Raw genomic sequence first — 18,023 nt, 5'->3', positions numbered from 1 at the left:
ATGTGTGTGTATATATTTAAAAAAAATTGTAATGAAATTATTTTTGAAATATGTTATCAATACATTGCACAGTTAAGAGCTTCCGCATGAATTCGGATTAGGCAAAAACTTGTGTGAGACGGTTTCACGAGTCTTGTTTTTTGAGATAGATCTTTTATTTGGGTCATCCATGAAAAAATATTATTTTTTATGCTAAGAGTATTACTTTTTATTGTGAATATCGGTATAGTTGATCCATCTCACAGATAAATATTCGTGAGACCGTCTCACAAGATATCTACTATTAAATTATCGATCCACTTTCACTTTCTTGTGCATTTCTTAAATAAATAACAAAAAGAGTTCTATAAACTTTTTAATTTTTTGATTTGAAAAAATAATATCTTTCTTCAAAATTATTATCATGTTGTTTTTAACAAAAAAATCAGTATCCAAATACAAATCATGAATATTTTTAATACAGCTACATCATTATTTTTTTAAAAAAAATAGGCATTATCCATACAACAATTACTCATTGCAATATAAACCTATTTTTTTTTTACAAGTATTTTCAATATAATTGATCATGAATTATGTAAAAATTAATTTAACTCCAAAAATAATTATCCAAAAACAACATTCTGATATATATATGGATGCGTGTGTGTGTGGATTTCCATTCTCTCTCAAAGTCAACTAAAAATAAAAGAAAAACAAGAAAAAAGAAATAGGGACATTTATTTCCTTTTTTTACATGTTGGCCACTTCGGCAGAAAAAAATGTCCCGACCTCACCCACTGGCCGCCGTTCTACCTTCCGTAGGAACTGAACGTCTCACCGGAAACACCTCCGAAAACCCATTCTCAGCGCACCCTCCAACTCCGGGAACTGTGGTTGTGGCTGATCTCAATATTGAACCGCCGGACTCAGACTCTCACCCCGGTTCTTCGTCGTTTCTTGTCTCAAGGTTTTGCCTTTTTCGATGCTTCTGCGATATATTTGATAAATTATTGTTATTAGTCACTTGTTCTCTACATTTTTGTGTGCCTGACATTTTACCACTTGAGTTGAATGTGTTGATATGGGCACTCCAAATGTAGCTGATCCACGCCAAATTAAGGGCCTTTTTAACGATTCTTTGAAGCTTGCTAGTATGATTCGTAGCGCTAATGTTATTAACCGTGAGTGAGTTAATTTGGGAAAAAAATGTCCACAGATAAATAATCTGTTGTTTTAAGCATGCATTTAAAGTTTCTGAGCTTCATTAGGAATGCGTAGCTATATTTAAGAGGTGGACCGGATGCAACTAAGGATGTGGTAATTGATGAGTTGTTTTACTGAACTAATATGTTGGGATGATTTTTTGGGTCAGTTTTGAAAATGTCCATGAATCTGCAATTATGAGGATAATTTTATTAAAAGAAATCAATAAGAAGGGAATCCAATGTCAATTTTAAGAAAACTGCTACTGATTTTCACTGCAAGATTGAAGATATTCATTTCTTTTTTGCTATTCATATCTTCCCCTTTTCTAATCAAATTATATCTGACTGTTATCCATGGAGCCGTTGTTGCACTGGCCGTACAATTTGTGTAATGGTTATGTATTCGAAAATATGAGAGCTCCTAGTAACTTTTAATATAAGAATTTTGAATTTATGTAATATTTACAGCATCACTTAGATTTATCTTATATCCCTATCCGTTGAGTGCTAAAAAGAAAGAATTTGTTCGGCACAAATGCCTGGGTAATAATATAACAGAACTTAATAGTTTTCTTCTAAAAGAATATCTAATAAGCCAGAGAAGACCATATTTGTATTTATTCTAACCTTATTTGCATCGACCTTTTCTCTGATGTAAGCACATGTATTTCATTTTCTCCCACTTCCTCAACAAAGAAATACACTTTTACTTTTAATTGTGGCCCAATTTCATACGATGCATACCTCAGTCCATCTAAGTGAAGAAGTGCAGAGTAGAAAACTTTTTGATTTCAGCTCGAGTGATACCTGTCATTTGTTTGATGACTGTCAATATCATCCATTGATTGTTTCTGTAGGACTGTTACCGATGAAACAATTTCAGAAAAGATCACCTTGATGCATAAAGATGTAGACGCCCTGGATGTGGAAGCTTCCCAATCCAAGAAAGTTGGGAAATGTCGTTCGAGAACTAGTAAGGTGGAGTACCCTCCTGATTGCTGTGGAGCTGATACAGACGCTGACCAAAATGGTCTAGGGGTACCCAGTTCTCGTGAGGAAAAAGTTAGCAGTCTTAAAACTGTAAGCTTTTGTTTTCACTTCTGCACCATGATTTGCACCTGAATCTGAAAACGAATTAATGCAAAGAAAAGGACTGGACACTCTTTTGTGTGTCATCCTCCTTGAAATGGTGAAGTTTCCTTTTCTGTCATGGACCTACCAATTTCTCACACTCGGACACGATAAAAGTAAGAAAAAGTTTATAGAAGTTTTCATTTAAACTGTTTTAGGTCAGTGCAATAAAATATTGTGCAATAACTACCCTAACTTTTATAAAATATTTTTGTCGCCAACTGTTCATTGTTCGTTGTTTTGTTTTGCTGTGTTGAGCTCTCTTTCCTTTTTGACGTTTTAGCTTGGGCTGGAGTAAAGCACCATCAGAGTCTTTCCACCCAAAGATAGATATGTTCTGTAGAAGATTGATTTCCTATAGATAAGTTGCCAATTAGTGGCTTTGTTGTTTGGGCCAATCATATGTGGCATCCAGTTGACTTTTATTATGTTATTCTTCTTGTACAATGAAATGTAGATTTCTTTTTTTGGTTCTTAGAGAAATTTTATCTATCCTGTTTACTGAATTGATATATGGCTATCACTAGCTTCTTTCAAAATTCTGTTTCTCACATGGTGGAATTTGGATCTTTATTTAGTTTATTTGGAACAAAAAAGCATAAAGAGGGTACATATTTTGTGGTTTGACATCTTTGAGACATGAAAAATTATGCAGTTCCATGTACACATGGAACAACTTACATATCATTTCTGTCAGATTAAGATGGCTAATAATCAGGTAATGATACTAAGTATAACGTTTAATACTTAATCCTTTTATGTTATTTACACGAAACAGCCCGAATAGGTTTGCAAGGGTACCTTAATCGTATATCTGCGCTGAATGAGTCTAAGATTGAGGAGAAAAATTGTCTTGTTTTCCATTGTGAAAAGTACTCAATCTTGTAGAGTCGCTTCTGCGTGTATTAAATTGCACCATGTTGACCTATTTGAATTTTAGGGATTGGCACACGTTGCTCGGAAGATGCCGAAGAATATGCATTCTCAGTTTATACTTGGCTTGATGTATCAACGAATGGGACAACCTCAAAAGGTAGCCATTGTATGTTTATGCATGTTTTTGGTAGCATCCCTTTTGATGGAATTATTTCTAGGCGATTCTGGCATATGAAAAGGCAGCCGAGATATTACTTCGCTCTGAAGAAGAAATTGACAGACCAGAGTTACTTTCAGTGGTTCAACTTCATCATGCACAGGCGGGTTAACTTTTATGCTGAAACGGCAATAGCTTTATGAATTTGACTGTTTCTTAATTCCCTTGATTAACTTGGTTAATTATTAATTCATCCCTCATGCAGTGTATACTGCTAGAAAGCTTTGAAAACTCTAATTTGGATGAAGAACTTGAATCGCAAGAACTTGATGAAATTTGTTTGAAAATGAGGGACTCCCTGAAGACAGATGTTAGACAAGCCTCTGTTTGGAACACCCTGGGTTTACTACTACTTAGAACAGGTCGCTCGCAGGTGCAAACATGTTTTTTTTTGTGTCAACAAGCTAATGTAGGCGTTTGTTGTAAGATTTTAAAACTAACACTGATCCTGGTCTTCCATAGAGTGCTGTCACCCTATTTTCTTCTTTGTTGAAGATTGCTCCTGACAACTTGGATTGCCTTGGAAACCTTGGAGTCGCTTATCTTCAAGGGTAAGTGGAAAACATGGCTGTGTAAATATCTTAGGCATGCAAGGACTTGTTTTGGAATTCATCTTCATTGTTCATTGGCTTGATTGTTTAGTTTTTTGCTATTGTTTTCATCAAATGCCATTTTTTATATCTTTTTCTTTTTACTTATTTGTTTGATGGAGTTTTTCAAGAGGAGCAAATTGGTTGTGCTGTTTGTTTTTAAGCATGTGATAAGATTGAATAGTTACAATCTTATGTTTTCTAAGTTGTCACATCCGATTACATTAATTCAGTTACGTGTTATCCATAATTAATTTTTCTGAAAATATGTCATATACCCGCCTCACAATATGCAATGCAACAAATTTGTTGCGTTGATGTTTCTTGATAATCCGAAACAATGCAGCACTATGGTCAATAATAAAATCAAGCAGTTAGATATCAGATGCATTGACATGTTTGTTCATAGTTCGAGTAAATATATTAAAGTTAGCAGCTTGTTTTGCAGCTATATTTGTTAGTTTACTGTAGATCTATCTTTTATTGAAGCATATTGTGCTAATTTCATATATAATAGCAATTGCATTATTCATCATGGTAATTTGATGGTTGTAATGAATTATGTCCCAGTGGGCATTTGGAACTTTCGGAGAGGTGTTTCCAAGATTTGGTTTTGAAAGATCACAATCATTCAGCAGCTTTAATCAACTATGCTGCCATCCTTTTATATAAATATGGTTCGGTGGTCTCAGGTATCCCTTTTGAAATTTGACTGAATTCAGCATGTCTAAGATGTTGTTGGGTCATGATCTTGACTCAACTCAGGAGCCCAACTAGTATTCACTCAAATCATAATTCAGAACTTAAGTGTTTCACCCCACATTTTCTTTCACATGTTAAAACAATTATTGAAAACATAATCATTACGTACTATTTTTCTCTCCTTTTTTTCTACTAATAACTATACTATTACATCTATTTCATATATTCATTACACTACAAGTGCGTTTAGATTGATAAGTTATGTAATCGGTATTTTAAAAGAAAAGGCATTTTTAAGCAAAAAGTGGTGTTTGCATGGAGAAGATGTTTTTAAGAAGTACTTAGAAAAGCACTTTTCTAAAAGCCAAAAATTTTGGGTTTTCGGCTTCTGCTTCAGCTTCTCCTTAAAATAAGCTCTTTTTCACTATTTATCCGAACATAAAAACCGCTTCTGCATTTTTCTGAAAGCACATTTTTTAGCTACATCTTTGCTTCAGAATATTTATTCAAATACGAATCAATATTATCTTCAAAAATTGCAGTAGAGCTCTTCTAGAATTTTTCAAATTAAACAGGGTTGAAAGTCAAACTGAAAGGCACCTTGCTTTCTTGTTCTATAAAGATGTTTGTATCTGGCATAATGCGCCTAAATTCTAATCGGCATTAGCATCGTCGATCAATTAAATGGTCTTCTTTTGCTTCGGTCAGATTTAGATATTACTATACTGAAGTTTTTTCTTGTATAGGTGCTGGGGCCAACGCTGATGCTAGAACTTTTGCGGATCAGGTTGAGGCTTCAAATGTTGCCAAGGAGTGTTTATTAGCTGCTGCAAAAGCTGACCCCAGGGCAGCTCATGTATGGACGAATCTGGCCAGTGCATATTATTTGGCTGGTGATTACAAAGCTTCTGGAAAATGCTTGGAAAAGGTTCTTCTGGCTCCTTTACTTTGATCACTGATTTTCAGCAGTATTGACTTTTTTGGTCTCCTTTCGTTATTGTTTTCTTTTGTACCATGATTTCCGTTGAGTTATCTCATAGACGAAGTTTTATCCTTTTCCCAATATTTTTACCCTGTCATGATTTACGGTCAATCGATCAACTCTTTTCTGTTGTATTGTGTTAAAGATTTTAAGTTATTTGCCCTTGCCTTCTTGCTTTCTAGGCTGGAAAAATGGAGCCAAATTGCTTAGCCACACGATATGCTATTGGAGTTCACCGAGTCAGAGATGCAGAAAGGTCTCAGAATCCTAATGAACAGCTCACTTGGGCTGGGAATGAGATGGCTTCTCTGCTAAGAGAAGGAGATTCCACCACAATTGAGCCTCCCATAGCATGGGCAGGTCTTGCTATAGCCCACAAAGCCCAACATGAGATTGCATCAGCATTTGAAATTGAACGACAGGAATTGCTAGAAGTTAAAGATCGTGCCATGTACAGTCTTAAGCAGGTTATTTTTTGTATCCTCACATGAATGTGGTTCTGTGTTTTACAGTCATGGTAATTTTCCGAATAATTGATATTAAAGCTTGGAACTTTTCTGAAGGTTTGAAGACATTAGAGAAACCAATATTATACAGTATAACAAACCAATCTTATTAATGAGAAGGAATTTTTTATCATATGATATTTCATCTTTCCATAAGGGGAAGATTTTTTATGCGTGATCCTAATCCTAGAATTTTCTAGTTTCATATGCGTTATGTCTTCTTAAAAACAACTTTTCACTCATACTCTTCTTCTGTTGGTTGTATGCATAGGGACTATAAAATATTAATGTATAATAAAAGGAGAAGTGGATCAGAATGGAATCTGAAGTTTCGGTATATTCAATGATTCAACATTTATTTAACATAGATTGAAAATAAAATCAGTTTTCACCAAAGAGTAAGAAGCCCCTCCATGGGTGATGCATGCGTACATGGAAATATTGTGGAGTGTCTTTTCTATCCTTTGTGGGTGAGATTCGCTATCTTGAAAAAATAAAAATGAGATGATTGATTTGTTTTTAGATAAAACACAAATTTATTAATAAATACTAGATGATTGATTAATTATGATGAAATGGAAATTCTAGTACTTTTTGCATTCCCTTAATATCTTGACCATCTGTAAGTCCTATACCATCTACTCTCTGAACCACTGATGACACACGATGATTTAGAAAAATCGTCCACTCTTTGCATCTGACTGAAAAATATGAACTTTTGATTCGTCAGATTCTGTTACTTAAATTTTAGGTTGAATGCGGTTACTGATCTTGATCAGATAAAAGTCGTTATTTTCCGCTTTCTTGCAATTTGTATCATTCCATGTTTTTTTTAATCATATTTCATGTTTGACTCGGATAAAATTTATATGCAAGTCTTTGACATTGAGGATGGCACTTGATCATTAATTTTGGCACCTCACATATAGATCCATGTATTAAAATAAATGGATTGACGTCGAGTAACATCTTGTTTTTGTTTTGACATCCCTTTCTTATGTGCTTTCTTGCATTAATCAGGCAATAGGAGAAGACCCAGATGATGCTGTACAATGGCATCAAATTGGCCTTCATTGCCTTTGTACTCAGCAATTTAAAATGTCTCAGACATACCTCAAGGCAGCAGCCGCTCGTCGTAACGACTGTGTTTACACGTGGTCAAATTTGGGTTAGTGCAATTTTTGAATCTTTTTTGCTTCCGAACATGTATATTTAATGCGCCGCACTTTCTTACTTTCACCATTTTATACACCTGAAAATTTTCTTAGGCATCTCACTACAGCTACTGGAGCAGAATGCACAAGCTGAAGAAGTATACAAACATGCTCTGTCATTAGCTACGTCTCAACAGGAACACACTATATTCTCCAATCTTGGGATTTTTTATCGCCAGTTAAGAAAACATGAACGCGCAAAAGCAATGTTCAGCAAAGCTCTTGAACTGCAGCCGGGATATGCTCCTGCATATAATAATCTCGGCCTTGTTTTTGTAGCTGAGGGTCGCTGGGAGGAAGCCATGTTCTGCTTCAACAAGACTCTTGCATTAGATCCATTACTAGATGCTGCCAAATCAAACTTGATTAAAGTGGATATGTTGTGCAGAATGGATACATCCTTGCCTTAATGCCTTACATTGATTGGTTTCTTCTCCAGTGAAGGTAATGCATATTTTTGTCACGTGTTCACCATTATATTTAACAGGTGCTTCTCCAAAATACAATTTGAGATGAAAAGCCAGATGCTTTTGTGAAGTTTGTGATTTGTTTTGGTTTGGTTTTGTTTGCTAGAGGAGACAATGGAGCATCAGCTCTGGGCGGAGGAACGATGGGACTAATTGTGAGTAGCTTCTCAAGCAGAGTAACTACATCAAATCTCCCATCTTCTGGTCAGGGCTCTCCAAGTAAGAAATCTTATGTGCTTGACATTGCATCACTTTGTCGATTCCCGAGAGTCTCCAATTGGGAGATCTATGGCTTCGAACGGTTGGCAGATGCAACAGAAAGCATTACATTTAAAATGATATCAGGTCATTTCTTTGTTGTGAATTTTAATAGGATGAGAAAGTAATACTATATAACCTTTTGCGAATCGGGTTCTGAAGTCTTCTAATAGGATGAGAAAGCAAGTTTTGAAAAAGACGACGATAGAGCATCTCTCCTCTCATTAATCTTTGTTGGCGTATTTGTGAGATTTGATTCTGTACAAATATCTGTATATATATATATATTGTATGGTAAGTTTTAAGCTTATAACATATGTGATTTTGTTCGAAAGGTTTTTTTTCTTGTTACTTTCTTTTTTTAGGATTTCCTCGCATATTATATGAAGTTACCTGTATATGCTTTCAAAGCATGATTTTATCTTCAAGCGGAATGTAATACACTGAATAACAGACCAGTCTTTCTTCTGCTAAAGAAGTAAATGCTAACGTATCGTAGAATCAATATTTATACAATATGAATCATAAACTTTTCATATATTGTATTCAATAACAACTAAAATAACAAACAAAACTTAACAACAATAATTAAGGTACAGCGGCAGCAAAGAATGCAACATCAAAGGCAAAAATATCAATATGAAAAGTCTAGTAGCTTGCTTATATGTACTTAATATTCACTGAACTTAGAGCTAGATCAACTGTTAACTGGTACAGGACACGAGCCTCAAGAATTAACAGGCATGCTTGTGTTACCAGCTTCAGGAGAGACCCTATCTCAAGTTTGCTGGTCCTTCAGGAGTATCCTTATCAAAAGCTCGCTGGTCTATATTATACGGGGCTTGGGCGATTACCCTGGATTCAGCAATATAAATTATTCAGCTTGGAACATGTTGAGTTGAGTGCTGAGAATTGTGCAACGATCATAAGTTAGTAGCATGCAAAAGATAAGAGTACCTTTCCTTCCGTTTCTCTAAAAACCGAGCCAAAGATTTTCGGCGAAACTGAGGCACAGTGCCTGCACACATGAAATTAGATTTAATATGACGTTGTCAAGAATCAATAAATAAAAAAATATCTTACATATTGAAGAAAACATGAATAAAAAAGAAACCCGAAATTACTTGAAAGTAAGGTAGCACTACAAGGATCAGATCCCAACGACTTGACAACTTTCACAGGCTCTATTTTACTGGAACAAGGTAAGGTAACTCCTGGATTTACAGTAGTTCTGTTGTTGATAGCAGACCCACCAGCAGACCGAGACATGCTAAGAGCTGTTATGGGTATGGGCCCTGAATGATAGGGGGTTGAGCCATGTGGTTGGCTTACAACAAATCCATCAAGAACAAAAGACTGGTGCATGGTTGCTTGAACTGGAGCTATTGGAAGAGTTGTGCTTGAAGGCGTGGGAAGCCCGTTTCCAGCTAATAGCATTATCGCCTGAGCCTGCATCCATTGAACAAAATTAATCTCACAAAATCAAGAAAAGAAAATGTTGAAACTAATGGACATTTCATATGGCGCACCTTCTGAGGAGATATATTGTCATATACACACACTGAACCAGCGTAGAATATAGTCAACTGAGCAGGGGCGGTTGAGATATTGGGAATATTTCTGCGGAACAAATCCATTTTTTTCAGACATTTAATTATTTTTCTCAGTAAGATTCAAATTCATGTTTTTAATTTAATGTTCTACCTCATGTCTCTATCATACCTTAAATCTGTGGTTCTCACAACAGGGCTGCTAGAAGGAATAACTTGGATGGGATGAGCCATTGAAATTCCTGCAAGAGACTTTGCCGAACCTATGAGATGCAGTCCGGCTGGAGAAACTGTCACATTTTCCTGATTAAGAATAGATCGATTCATCGTACGTGAGTCAAGGTGCTTTGCAGGATGTGTAGTCATCCTGTACCAAGGTCCCGCTTGCTTTTCATGAACGACGTTTTTCTAAACACAAATCGAAAAACAATGAAAATTCTACAAACAAAAGCACAGAAGCAATCCCTCTCAAAACTTGTGAACCAGTTAACAAAACATGGATTTGATTCTTCATAAACATAAATCGACGATCCAAACCTGCATGACACTAGAGTACTGATTGTGATCAGAGTCGAAAGCTTCAGTAGTTGTTATGGACACCAATCCAGTCGATGCCAGGGAATGAAAACCAGTTTTAGGTATTTCTTCATGAACATCCTGGAAAGATAAGAGCCGAGGAAGAGTGGGAGCCTTGTTTGAGAATGACCACTGCATTGCTAAACTTCTCACCGGAGCTGCATAACAAAAGTACATTGTAAACGAAACAGACTATGTCAAATCTATCACTAGTAATATCAAATACTACTACCAATACAATCGAACAAACGCGGCCCTTAGTCAAATTTGTGCACCTCTTCTAGAGTTAAGTACCTGATTGAACTGCGTGAAAGATCAAGCTATACCAACTTGAATAAAATTTCAACAGCAAATCACAATATGATACAGGAGTTTCATTAAACAACTCAAAATGTGGCTTTAAACTAAATACATGGACAAAATATGGCAATTTGTCTACTATTTTAATATCAGTCATAAGGAATACATGACTTCCATTTAAATAAAGTGTGGCTGTAAAAGGGATGCGAACATGTTGATCCACTTAAAAAATCAAAACTTAGCATCTCATGCGCAATATAATACTATTTAATTTTTGTATTGAATGATGCTGTACCAGTATAGAATAGACAATCCATCTGGTGAAAGCCAGATTATTTAAACTATAAAAAAAACCTTATCTTTTTTGTTTACAGGTATATAATATTCATCTTTATTGGTGATATGCTATCTTATTGTAGTATAAAACTATTTCATACTGGGGGGTGATGTCTTCTTGAAGGTGACATCTCATTTAAAAATAAAAGACACTGCTGCTTTACAAATATATAACAATTAAATATCTCTATAAGGTGCATGTTGGCATATTTAACTATCACAAGAAACCCACAAGGGAAATTAATATTAAAAATACTGCGCTAGCAGAAGAGACGAGACATAGAATCCACTGCTAAATTTTGGCGTTGCATCATCATCTTATCTTATACATACATACATACATACATACATACATACATACATACATATATATATTTATTTATTTACATTTGTCATTGGTATTTGACGAGCATCCACTAATTGTCATCAATAATACCGAATAAAGTATATATAATACAGCATGATATAATTTTTTAAAAAGTTGAAGGCTTGAATAATGCAAACTAAATTCAAATGTGCGCCGTAACGCCACAACAAATATATATAATAAACAAAAAGGAGAGATTATTTACTGCCCATTTGAATTATTCTCGCAAAACGTGAACAATCCACCTCCAGGATCCATATAGATTATTCTACTCAAAGAAACATGAGATGTAAAATATTAACAATAATAATGTAAATATAAAGGATGTAAATAGAATGCAAATGCATTTAACCCCAGTTTGACAGCTGGTGACAAGCATAACTTGAAAAGAAATACTTGATTTTGGTACTGTAAAAATCAAACACATAATAGGAAATAATGGAGTTCAAGTTCCTATTTTCGGTCCTTCGAGAACTGAAGGATTAACTAATCACCAAAAATCTAAATCGCTAGCCAATACTGCAATCTCCCAAAATCTACCAACTGTTTCGAACTTCAAGCTTCGAATACATGCAATAAGCAGTAAAATGTCCAGATTTCTAGGTTTCAGCTCGTTTTTCTTCCTTCTGTGCACTATATCATCATGAAGAATTCGAAATATATACATAAAAATGAATATACAAGCATGAGCGTCATATTCTAATTACCGGAGTCGTTGATCTCATCTGGAGTTTCGTTCTTCACCGCCAATCCCATGAAATCTCTCTCCATCTACGTCTCCAGTAACAAAACCTCAATTATCCGTGAAGAATGGAGAAATCAGGCTCCCGATAGCTCCTGCGTAGTGATTGTTGATTGGCCGAGAATGGAGGAAGAGATTTGAGGAGACTAATATGTATTCATATTCGGGGGGAGAAAATTGAAGACTTTGATGAGAGAATAATAATAATAATAATAATAATAATAATAATAATAATTTTAAATGATGACACAACATACATGATCCAAATTTTAAAATAATTTTTCCTTAAAAAATAAATTAAATATTTCAAATTATACAAGAAATATAAAATAATATCTCACGTTTGATAAGAATTTTTAAAATTTTATCAGTTATTTTTACAAAGAAAATATTATATTTTTTGTATGTATGTATGTTTTTTTCTGTCATTTATGTTATTGAATTTAAGTTTATCTATGTGTGTGTGTTTTTTTTTTTTTTGACAATTTTTGTCGTCTTTCATCTAGAGTGGTGACTTGACACTACATATATCAACACAACAACACTATCTCGTTGAAAAAAACTAAAATTTCCAAAACAAAAACTAAGATGACGGCTAAAACTGAAAGTTAACAATATGGAATATGGGTAATTAAAATCACAAATGGACAAAAATACAAGTAAAAAATTGCAATCTCTCTTTTTATTAGTAATAATCAGGACAAAAACTTGTGTGGACGGTCTCACGGATCGTATTTTGTGTAACAGATATCTTATTTGAGTCATCCATGAAAAAGTATTACTTTTTATGTTAAAATTATTATTTTTTATTGTGAACATCGGTAGGGTTGACATGTCTCACATATACAGATCCGTAGACCATTTCACAAGAGACCTACTTAATAATAAGTTGACCGAATAAAACTGTAAATTAAATTTATGTAATGAAAAAAATTGAAAACAATGTTCGGTGTGATTGGTCATTATCAAATTAGTAATTTTGGTGAGGAGCAAGGCACGACATTTTTGTTAAAATGTATATCTTGAGTTCTACAATTATATTATTCACCATTTTTTAATTTATTATCACATTCTTTATATTCAATCACATGAGTCTGTTATAATATACTAGCCATATTTATATTAAATTTAATAAAAGGTGTACATTTATGCAAATTAAAATTTCATATTATAGATATATGTAATTACTATATATTTTATTAATTTTAAATACTAAAAAAATTGTCTTTACTATTTATTGGATTATATAAATGTTTTTTGGAAAATTGGAAAAAATAATAATAAAGATGGTTATTTGTATAAGAGTGTTTTAGAAAGAATAAAGCAAAGTGGTGGTTTTATGGAGATTTAAACAAAATTTTGTTCTTGTTGCAGAAAGGTTTTCACCACATTTTGCTAAAATGTACGCTGCGTAGAGGTGGGGAAAATTATCGAATTTTCGATATATCGAGGTTATCGTACCGAAAAATATCGGATTTACCGAAATTTTCGGTACGGTATAGTATCGATATCGAAATTTTGGGTACGACAAATGTATGAAATTTGAAATTTTCGATATAAAATGGTATATATCAATACCGTATCGAAATATTGATATGTCGCAGTATTTCGATATAATAAGTATGTTTCGTCATAAATATTTTTAATATCGTAATTTTCTGTACGGTATGCACGATTTCTTGCCAGCTATTATTAAACTTGGATGGAATAAAATTGTTGTTGAAACTTGAATCCCATGTTCTTACTATAAATCAAGCTGTTTTTGATCAGTTTCTTTGGATTTCTAGCTAATAGAAGACACCACTCTTTTGTTTTCGCAAGTAGCAGAGGTCTCTTTTCACTAAATTGTTTGATTTGCAGATGTTATTCCTTTGTCCTTGAACGAGGTTGTAAAACTTTATCTTGTTTAATTTCTTAGTAATGAAATCCATCTGTTTGCTAAAATAAAAAATAATAATAATAAATGAAAAATCATGACTCCAACAATTGAATTTTTTAAGTATCTTAATAATTTCTTGATGTGTATTTATTTTAAAAAATTAAAATTTTGATATTTAAAAGTAATTTATACACATATGTGCAATATTGTTAATCGCTTTTCAACTATTTTTATTTCATCATTTGAATTTTAATAAAATAAACTCACTTTTGGGAAATCATTTTTGAAAGATTAAGAGAGTGAGTTTGATTTTTTTATATTTTAATTAATTGTCCTTCAAATTTAATAATTAATCAATATGAATATTAATTGAAAAATCTTCAATATTTTTTTTGTACATAAATATAACAAAAAAAAAACAAGTCGTAAAAAAAGAAATAAAATTATTTATTCATTTAATGTGCACAAATTATTTTTTAATCTGTGTTGCAACATGGTTGAATAGTGACCCAGTTTTTTAAGCGAAATGTTTTTTAAATTTAATCCTCGTGGAAGGAGTCGTCTTGTGTATAAGATATTATGATAAGAATAAAAAAATTAAAAAAATGCCATTAAAAAATAGGGTTCATGCAAATGGTACATTGTACAGATTCCATATTTAAATCTGTACTCAAGCATTAAAAAAATATTAGTTTAATTTATCAGGATGGAACACGATTAACATTAAATATAATAAAATTTAACACGCTTTACATAAGATCTATATGTATCTATATATATTTATATTCATATAAAACTCATGTGAGACGATTTTAAGAATCAATTTTATAAGACGAATATTCTATTTGAGTTATCAATAAAAAATATTACTTTTTATGTTAAAATTATTAATTTTATTATAAATATAGATAAAGTTGACTCGTTTTATGAATAAAAATATGTGAGAGTATCTCACAAAATATTTATTGATTTATATTACATCATGCATGATGTTCTATATAAAACAAAAAACAAGTGAACAGAAAGTCAATATCCACAAATTGATTAAGAATTAGTCTTACTTTGAAAGGGGGTAATTTTATTTAAATAATACGTACCAAATAATATGTATTTGGTATTCTGTCACGAATTTTAATTTAGAGCTATTAGAATTAATAGTGCAGCATATTGATAATATAGTTTAATTTCATATATTATATCTTTAATATAATAAAATACTTAGGTCGCAAGAAGATTTTTTTTAATTAAAATATTTACGTTTTCATTCGTGCAATTATACATATGTTTGTGTGTAGAATCATTTTTCATTTTTTTTTAAAAAAAAACCAAATTTACAGCGTAATACCCCTAGTCTCACATATTAAATATAACAATTTGGGTTAATCATTTTCATGAAACGAGGACGAATATAAAGTAGTTGCTATAGAGGTTCATTGAGCAGACGCGCGGGTCCGGGCTCGGGGCGTGACAGAATGGTATCAAAGCCGGTCACCAGCAAAGAACATCAGGAAATAAGTGATATGCGAGGCAAAGTACTACGTACATGAGTGTCACCTCTTGAATCTGCGGGTTAAAGTGTTACATGAAGGGAACCACTTCTTGAACTTATAGGAGTCATCTCTAGATTATTGACGTTGGTGGATCGAGAGGTCAGGCCGCGACGAGGACGTCGCGTTCTAAAGAGGAGTGATTGTAATACCTCTTGTCCCAAATCTTAAAAATTTAAAATTTAAAATAAGTTTATAATGGACTTATAATGAAATTCTATAGCAACTTGAGTTAATCATTTTCGTAAAGCAATGACGAATACGAAGTACTTGCTAAAGGAGCCCATTGTACAGTCACGCAAACGCAGGCTCAAGCTCGGGGCGTGACATACAGCTAGTGTCAATTATACAATTTCAACTTTTAAAATTTTACGGCACCCCAAACGTCGCACAAATATCGTTCCCAAACAATCATCTTTTCAAAATCCGTTGTCGTAGGCACTATTACAACTGTTGTAATTGACAGTATTGTTGAAAGTGTGTTCTACGACAACGGTTTTTTAACCGTTGTAGTAGCTCAAATTAGCGATGGTTTTTGAAATTAGCGACGGTTGACGGACTATGTCTAAACCGTCGCTAAATTTTCGAATAAACCGTCGCTAATTATCAACGGTTTAATTTATACCGTCGCTAATTTAGCGACGGTTTAATTTATACAATTAGCGACCGTCGCTAATTAGTGTCGGTTTTTAATTAAATCATCGCTATTTTACAAGAACACCGTCGCTAGTTAGCGACGGTAACTAGCGACGGTTTAGACATAATCCGTCGTTAATGTTTTAAGTAAATAAAAAAATTACTTTTAATTTAATAAATCGAACAAAAAAAAACTTGTATCTTTTTAAGTTAATAAAAGTCATAATCATAACTAACACTCAGAAATTTAACAAGAATTGAAGCGAAAAAACTTACATAAATCGAAACTGAAATCGTACAAGATAGGAAAATGTATGGTAGATGGGGAAGGTGTGGAGAAAATCGACCGAAAATGCGATTATTTATAGAAAAATTGGCTAACAGCGACAGTTATGTACTAAACCGTCGCTATTAATCAGAAACCGTCGCTATTAGCGACGGGACCGTTGCTATTGGCGACGATGTTAGTTTAAACCATCGTTATTTTAAAATTTGCGACGTCTTTCATAAAATCGCTGCAAATTTTAAAATAACCGTTGCTAAGTCGACGGTTTTTGTTAAATCGTCGCAAATTTAAAAATTGCGACGGTTTAGTATAACCGTCGCAATTTTTATTAGCGACAGTTCAAAACCGTTGCTAATAGGGACGGTTTGTGTTTAATCAGTCGCTATTTTAACAACGGTTCACTAAAATCGTTGTCGTTTTTTCGAAAAAACACGCTAATCCACAACGATTCACGAAAACCGTTGTCGTTTGTCCAAAAAATACGCTAATCCACAACAGTTCACGAAAACCGTTGTCGTTTGTCTAAAAAAACACGCTAATCCACAACTGTTTTAGAAAATCGTTGTTTTTTGTCCAAAAATACACGCTAATAGACAGCGGTTTATAGAAAACTCAAAGACAACGGTTTTTAGAAAACCGTTTTCGTTTGCTGCTTTTTAACAACGGTTTTCACTAAAACCGTTGTTAAAAAGAAAAAGACAACGATTTTTCAAAAAAATATTTTTCTTTTGAGTGTGGTTGAATGCATATTTTATTGTAGTGTCTTGATCCTACAATAATATATGATCAAACATTTATTGCTTCTATAGCTAGTGATAATCGTGCGATTTAAAATTTTAAAACATACAACAATCCAAACTCATGTTTAGATTATTCTCATAACATAAATAATTATTGTTCTCCAAATATATATGTGTGTGTATGTTTGTCTTATATATGCTGAAAGATAGAAACTAAATAACAATATTGTTCGTTCAAATATTTATGCACTTTGTTTAGCGTATACGCCTAAAACATTTTTGAGCTACCAAATAGATGTATAAATTTATTTATTTATTTTAGGTAAAAAAAGCATTTCCCTTAAAAAATGACGAATATATTATTATTATTAACAATATTCTCAATTATGAAATTTTTATATAAGAAAATTATGCATGTGATAAATGAAAATTACTTTTTTATTCCGAAATAATAACTCTTCTATTCAAAGTTAAAATTTTCAAAAATCATATTTTCCATCCATATTTTTTTCTCTTTTGATTTGATAAATATCGTCCCCACGTAAATAATCTTTTCATTTAATTACTTATTTATGTCAAGTTTGTAACTGCCGTTTATAATTTTTTTATAGATAATTTTTATTATTCAATGGTAATTATTGTCCTGCATTTATAAACAATGGCGTTGATTCCAATCCTTAGTCAACTAATTAAAGTTCTTGAAAATTTCTTTTTTTTAGTAAATATACAAAAATTCAACTATTAATGAAGAACACACAAAAATTCTTGTAAGACCGTATCATATGTTAATTTTGTGATACAGATCTCCGTCATAGACCAACTCATTAAAAATTATTACTTTTCATGATATGTATGGATCGAGTTGGCATGTCTCATAGATATAAACACGTAAGACCGTCTCACAATAGATATCTCTTTATTATAATATTGGGTT

The 18,023-nt window shown here is 32.8% G+C and overlaps 2 protein-coding genes across 3 annotated transcripts; one reads left to right on the top strand and one right to left on the bottom strand.

Moving 5' to 3' along the window:
• The first annotated feature begins 698 nt into the window (after nucleotides 1-698).
• On the top strand, nucleotides 699-8,464 carry LOC142522294 (uncharacterized). Its single transcript, XM_075625577.1, has 12 exons — nucleotides 699-949; nucleotides 2,045-2,267; nucleotides 3,259-3,351; nucleotides 3,413-3,514; nucleotides 3,617-3,784; nucleotides 3,874-3,962; nucleotides 4,572-4,693; nucleotides 5,450-5,631; nucleotides 5,868-6,152; nucleotides 7,212-7,359; nucleotides 7,460-7,849; nucleotides 7,979-8,464. Exons 1-11 carry the CDS (start codon nucleotides 762-764, stop codon nucleotides 7,813-7,815), a joined length of 1,956 nt encoding a protein of 651 aa, XP_075481692.1. The 5' UTR covers nucleotides 699-761; the 3' UTR covers nucleotides 7,816-7,849; nucleotides 7,979-8,464.
• Nucleotides 8,465-8,623: 159 nt separating this feature from the next.
• LOC142522295 (protein TIFY 6B-like) lies at nucleotides 8,624-12,172 on the bottom strand. 2 transcript variants are annotated; one of them, XM_075625578.1, is made up of 7 exons: nucleotides 11,967-12,172; nucleotides 10,218-10,414; nucleotides 9,853-10,088; nucleotides 9,660-9,750; nucleotides 9,255-9,579; nucleotides 9,088-9,148; nucleotides 8,624-8,985 (listed from the first exon to the last, which is right to left on the bottom strand). In XM_075625578.1, exons 1-7 carry the CDS (start codon nucleotides 12,028-12,030, stop codon nucleotides 8,904-8,906), a joined length of 1,056 nt encoding a protein of 351 aa, XP_075481693.1. In that variant the 5' UTR covers nucleotides 12,031-12,172; the 3' UTR covers nucleotides 8,624-8,903. The 2 variants fall into 2 exon arrangements, with proteins under 2 accessions (XP_075481693.1, XP_075481694.1); XM_075625579.1 differs by lacking the exon at nucleotides 11,967-12,172 and adding an exon at nucleotides 10,489-10,795.
• Between the last annotated feature and the right edge of the window lie 5,851 nt (nucleotides 12,173-18,023).

This window comes from Primulina tabacum, chromosome 13, assembly GCF_025594145.1.
Source record: "Primulina tabacum isolate GXHZ01 chromosome 13, ASM2559414v2, whole genome shotgun sequence".
Classification (NCBI taxonomy): Eukaryota; Viridiplantae; Streptophyta; class Magnoliopsida; order Lamiales; family Gesneriaceae; genus Primulina; species Primulina tabacum.
The sequence above is the reverse complement of the archived record's forward strand: the minus strand, read 5'-3'. Positions and strand labels throughout refer to the sequence as shown.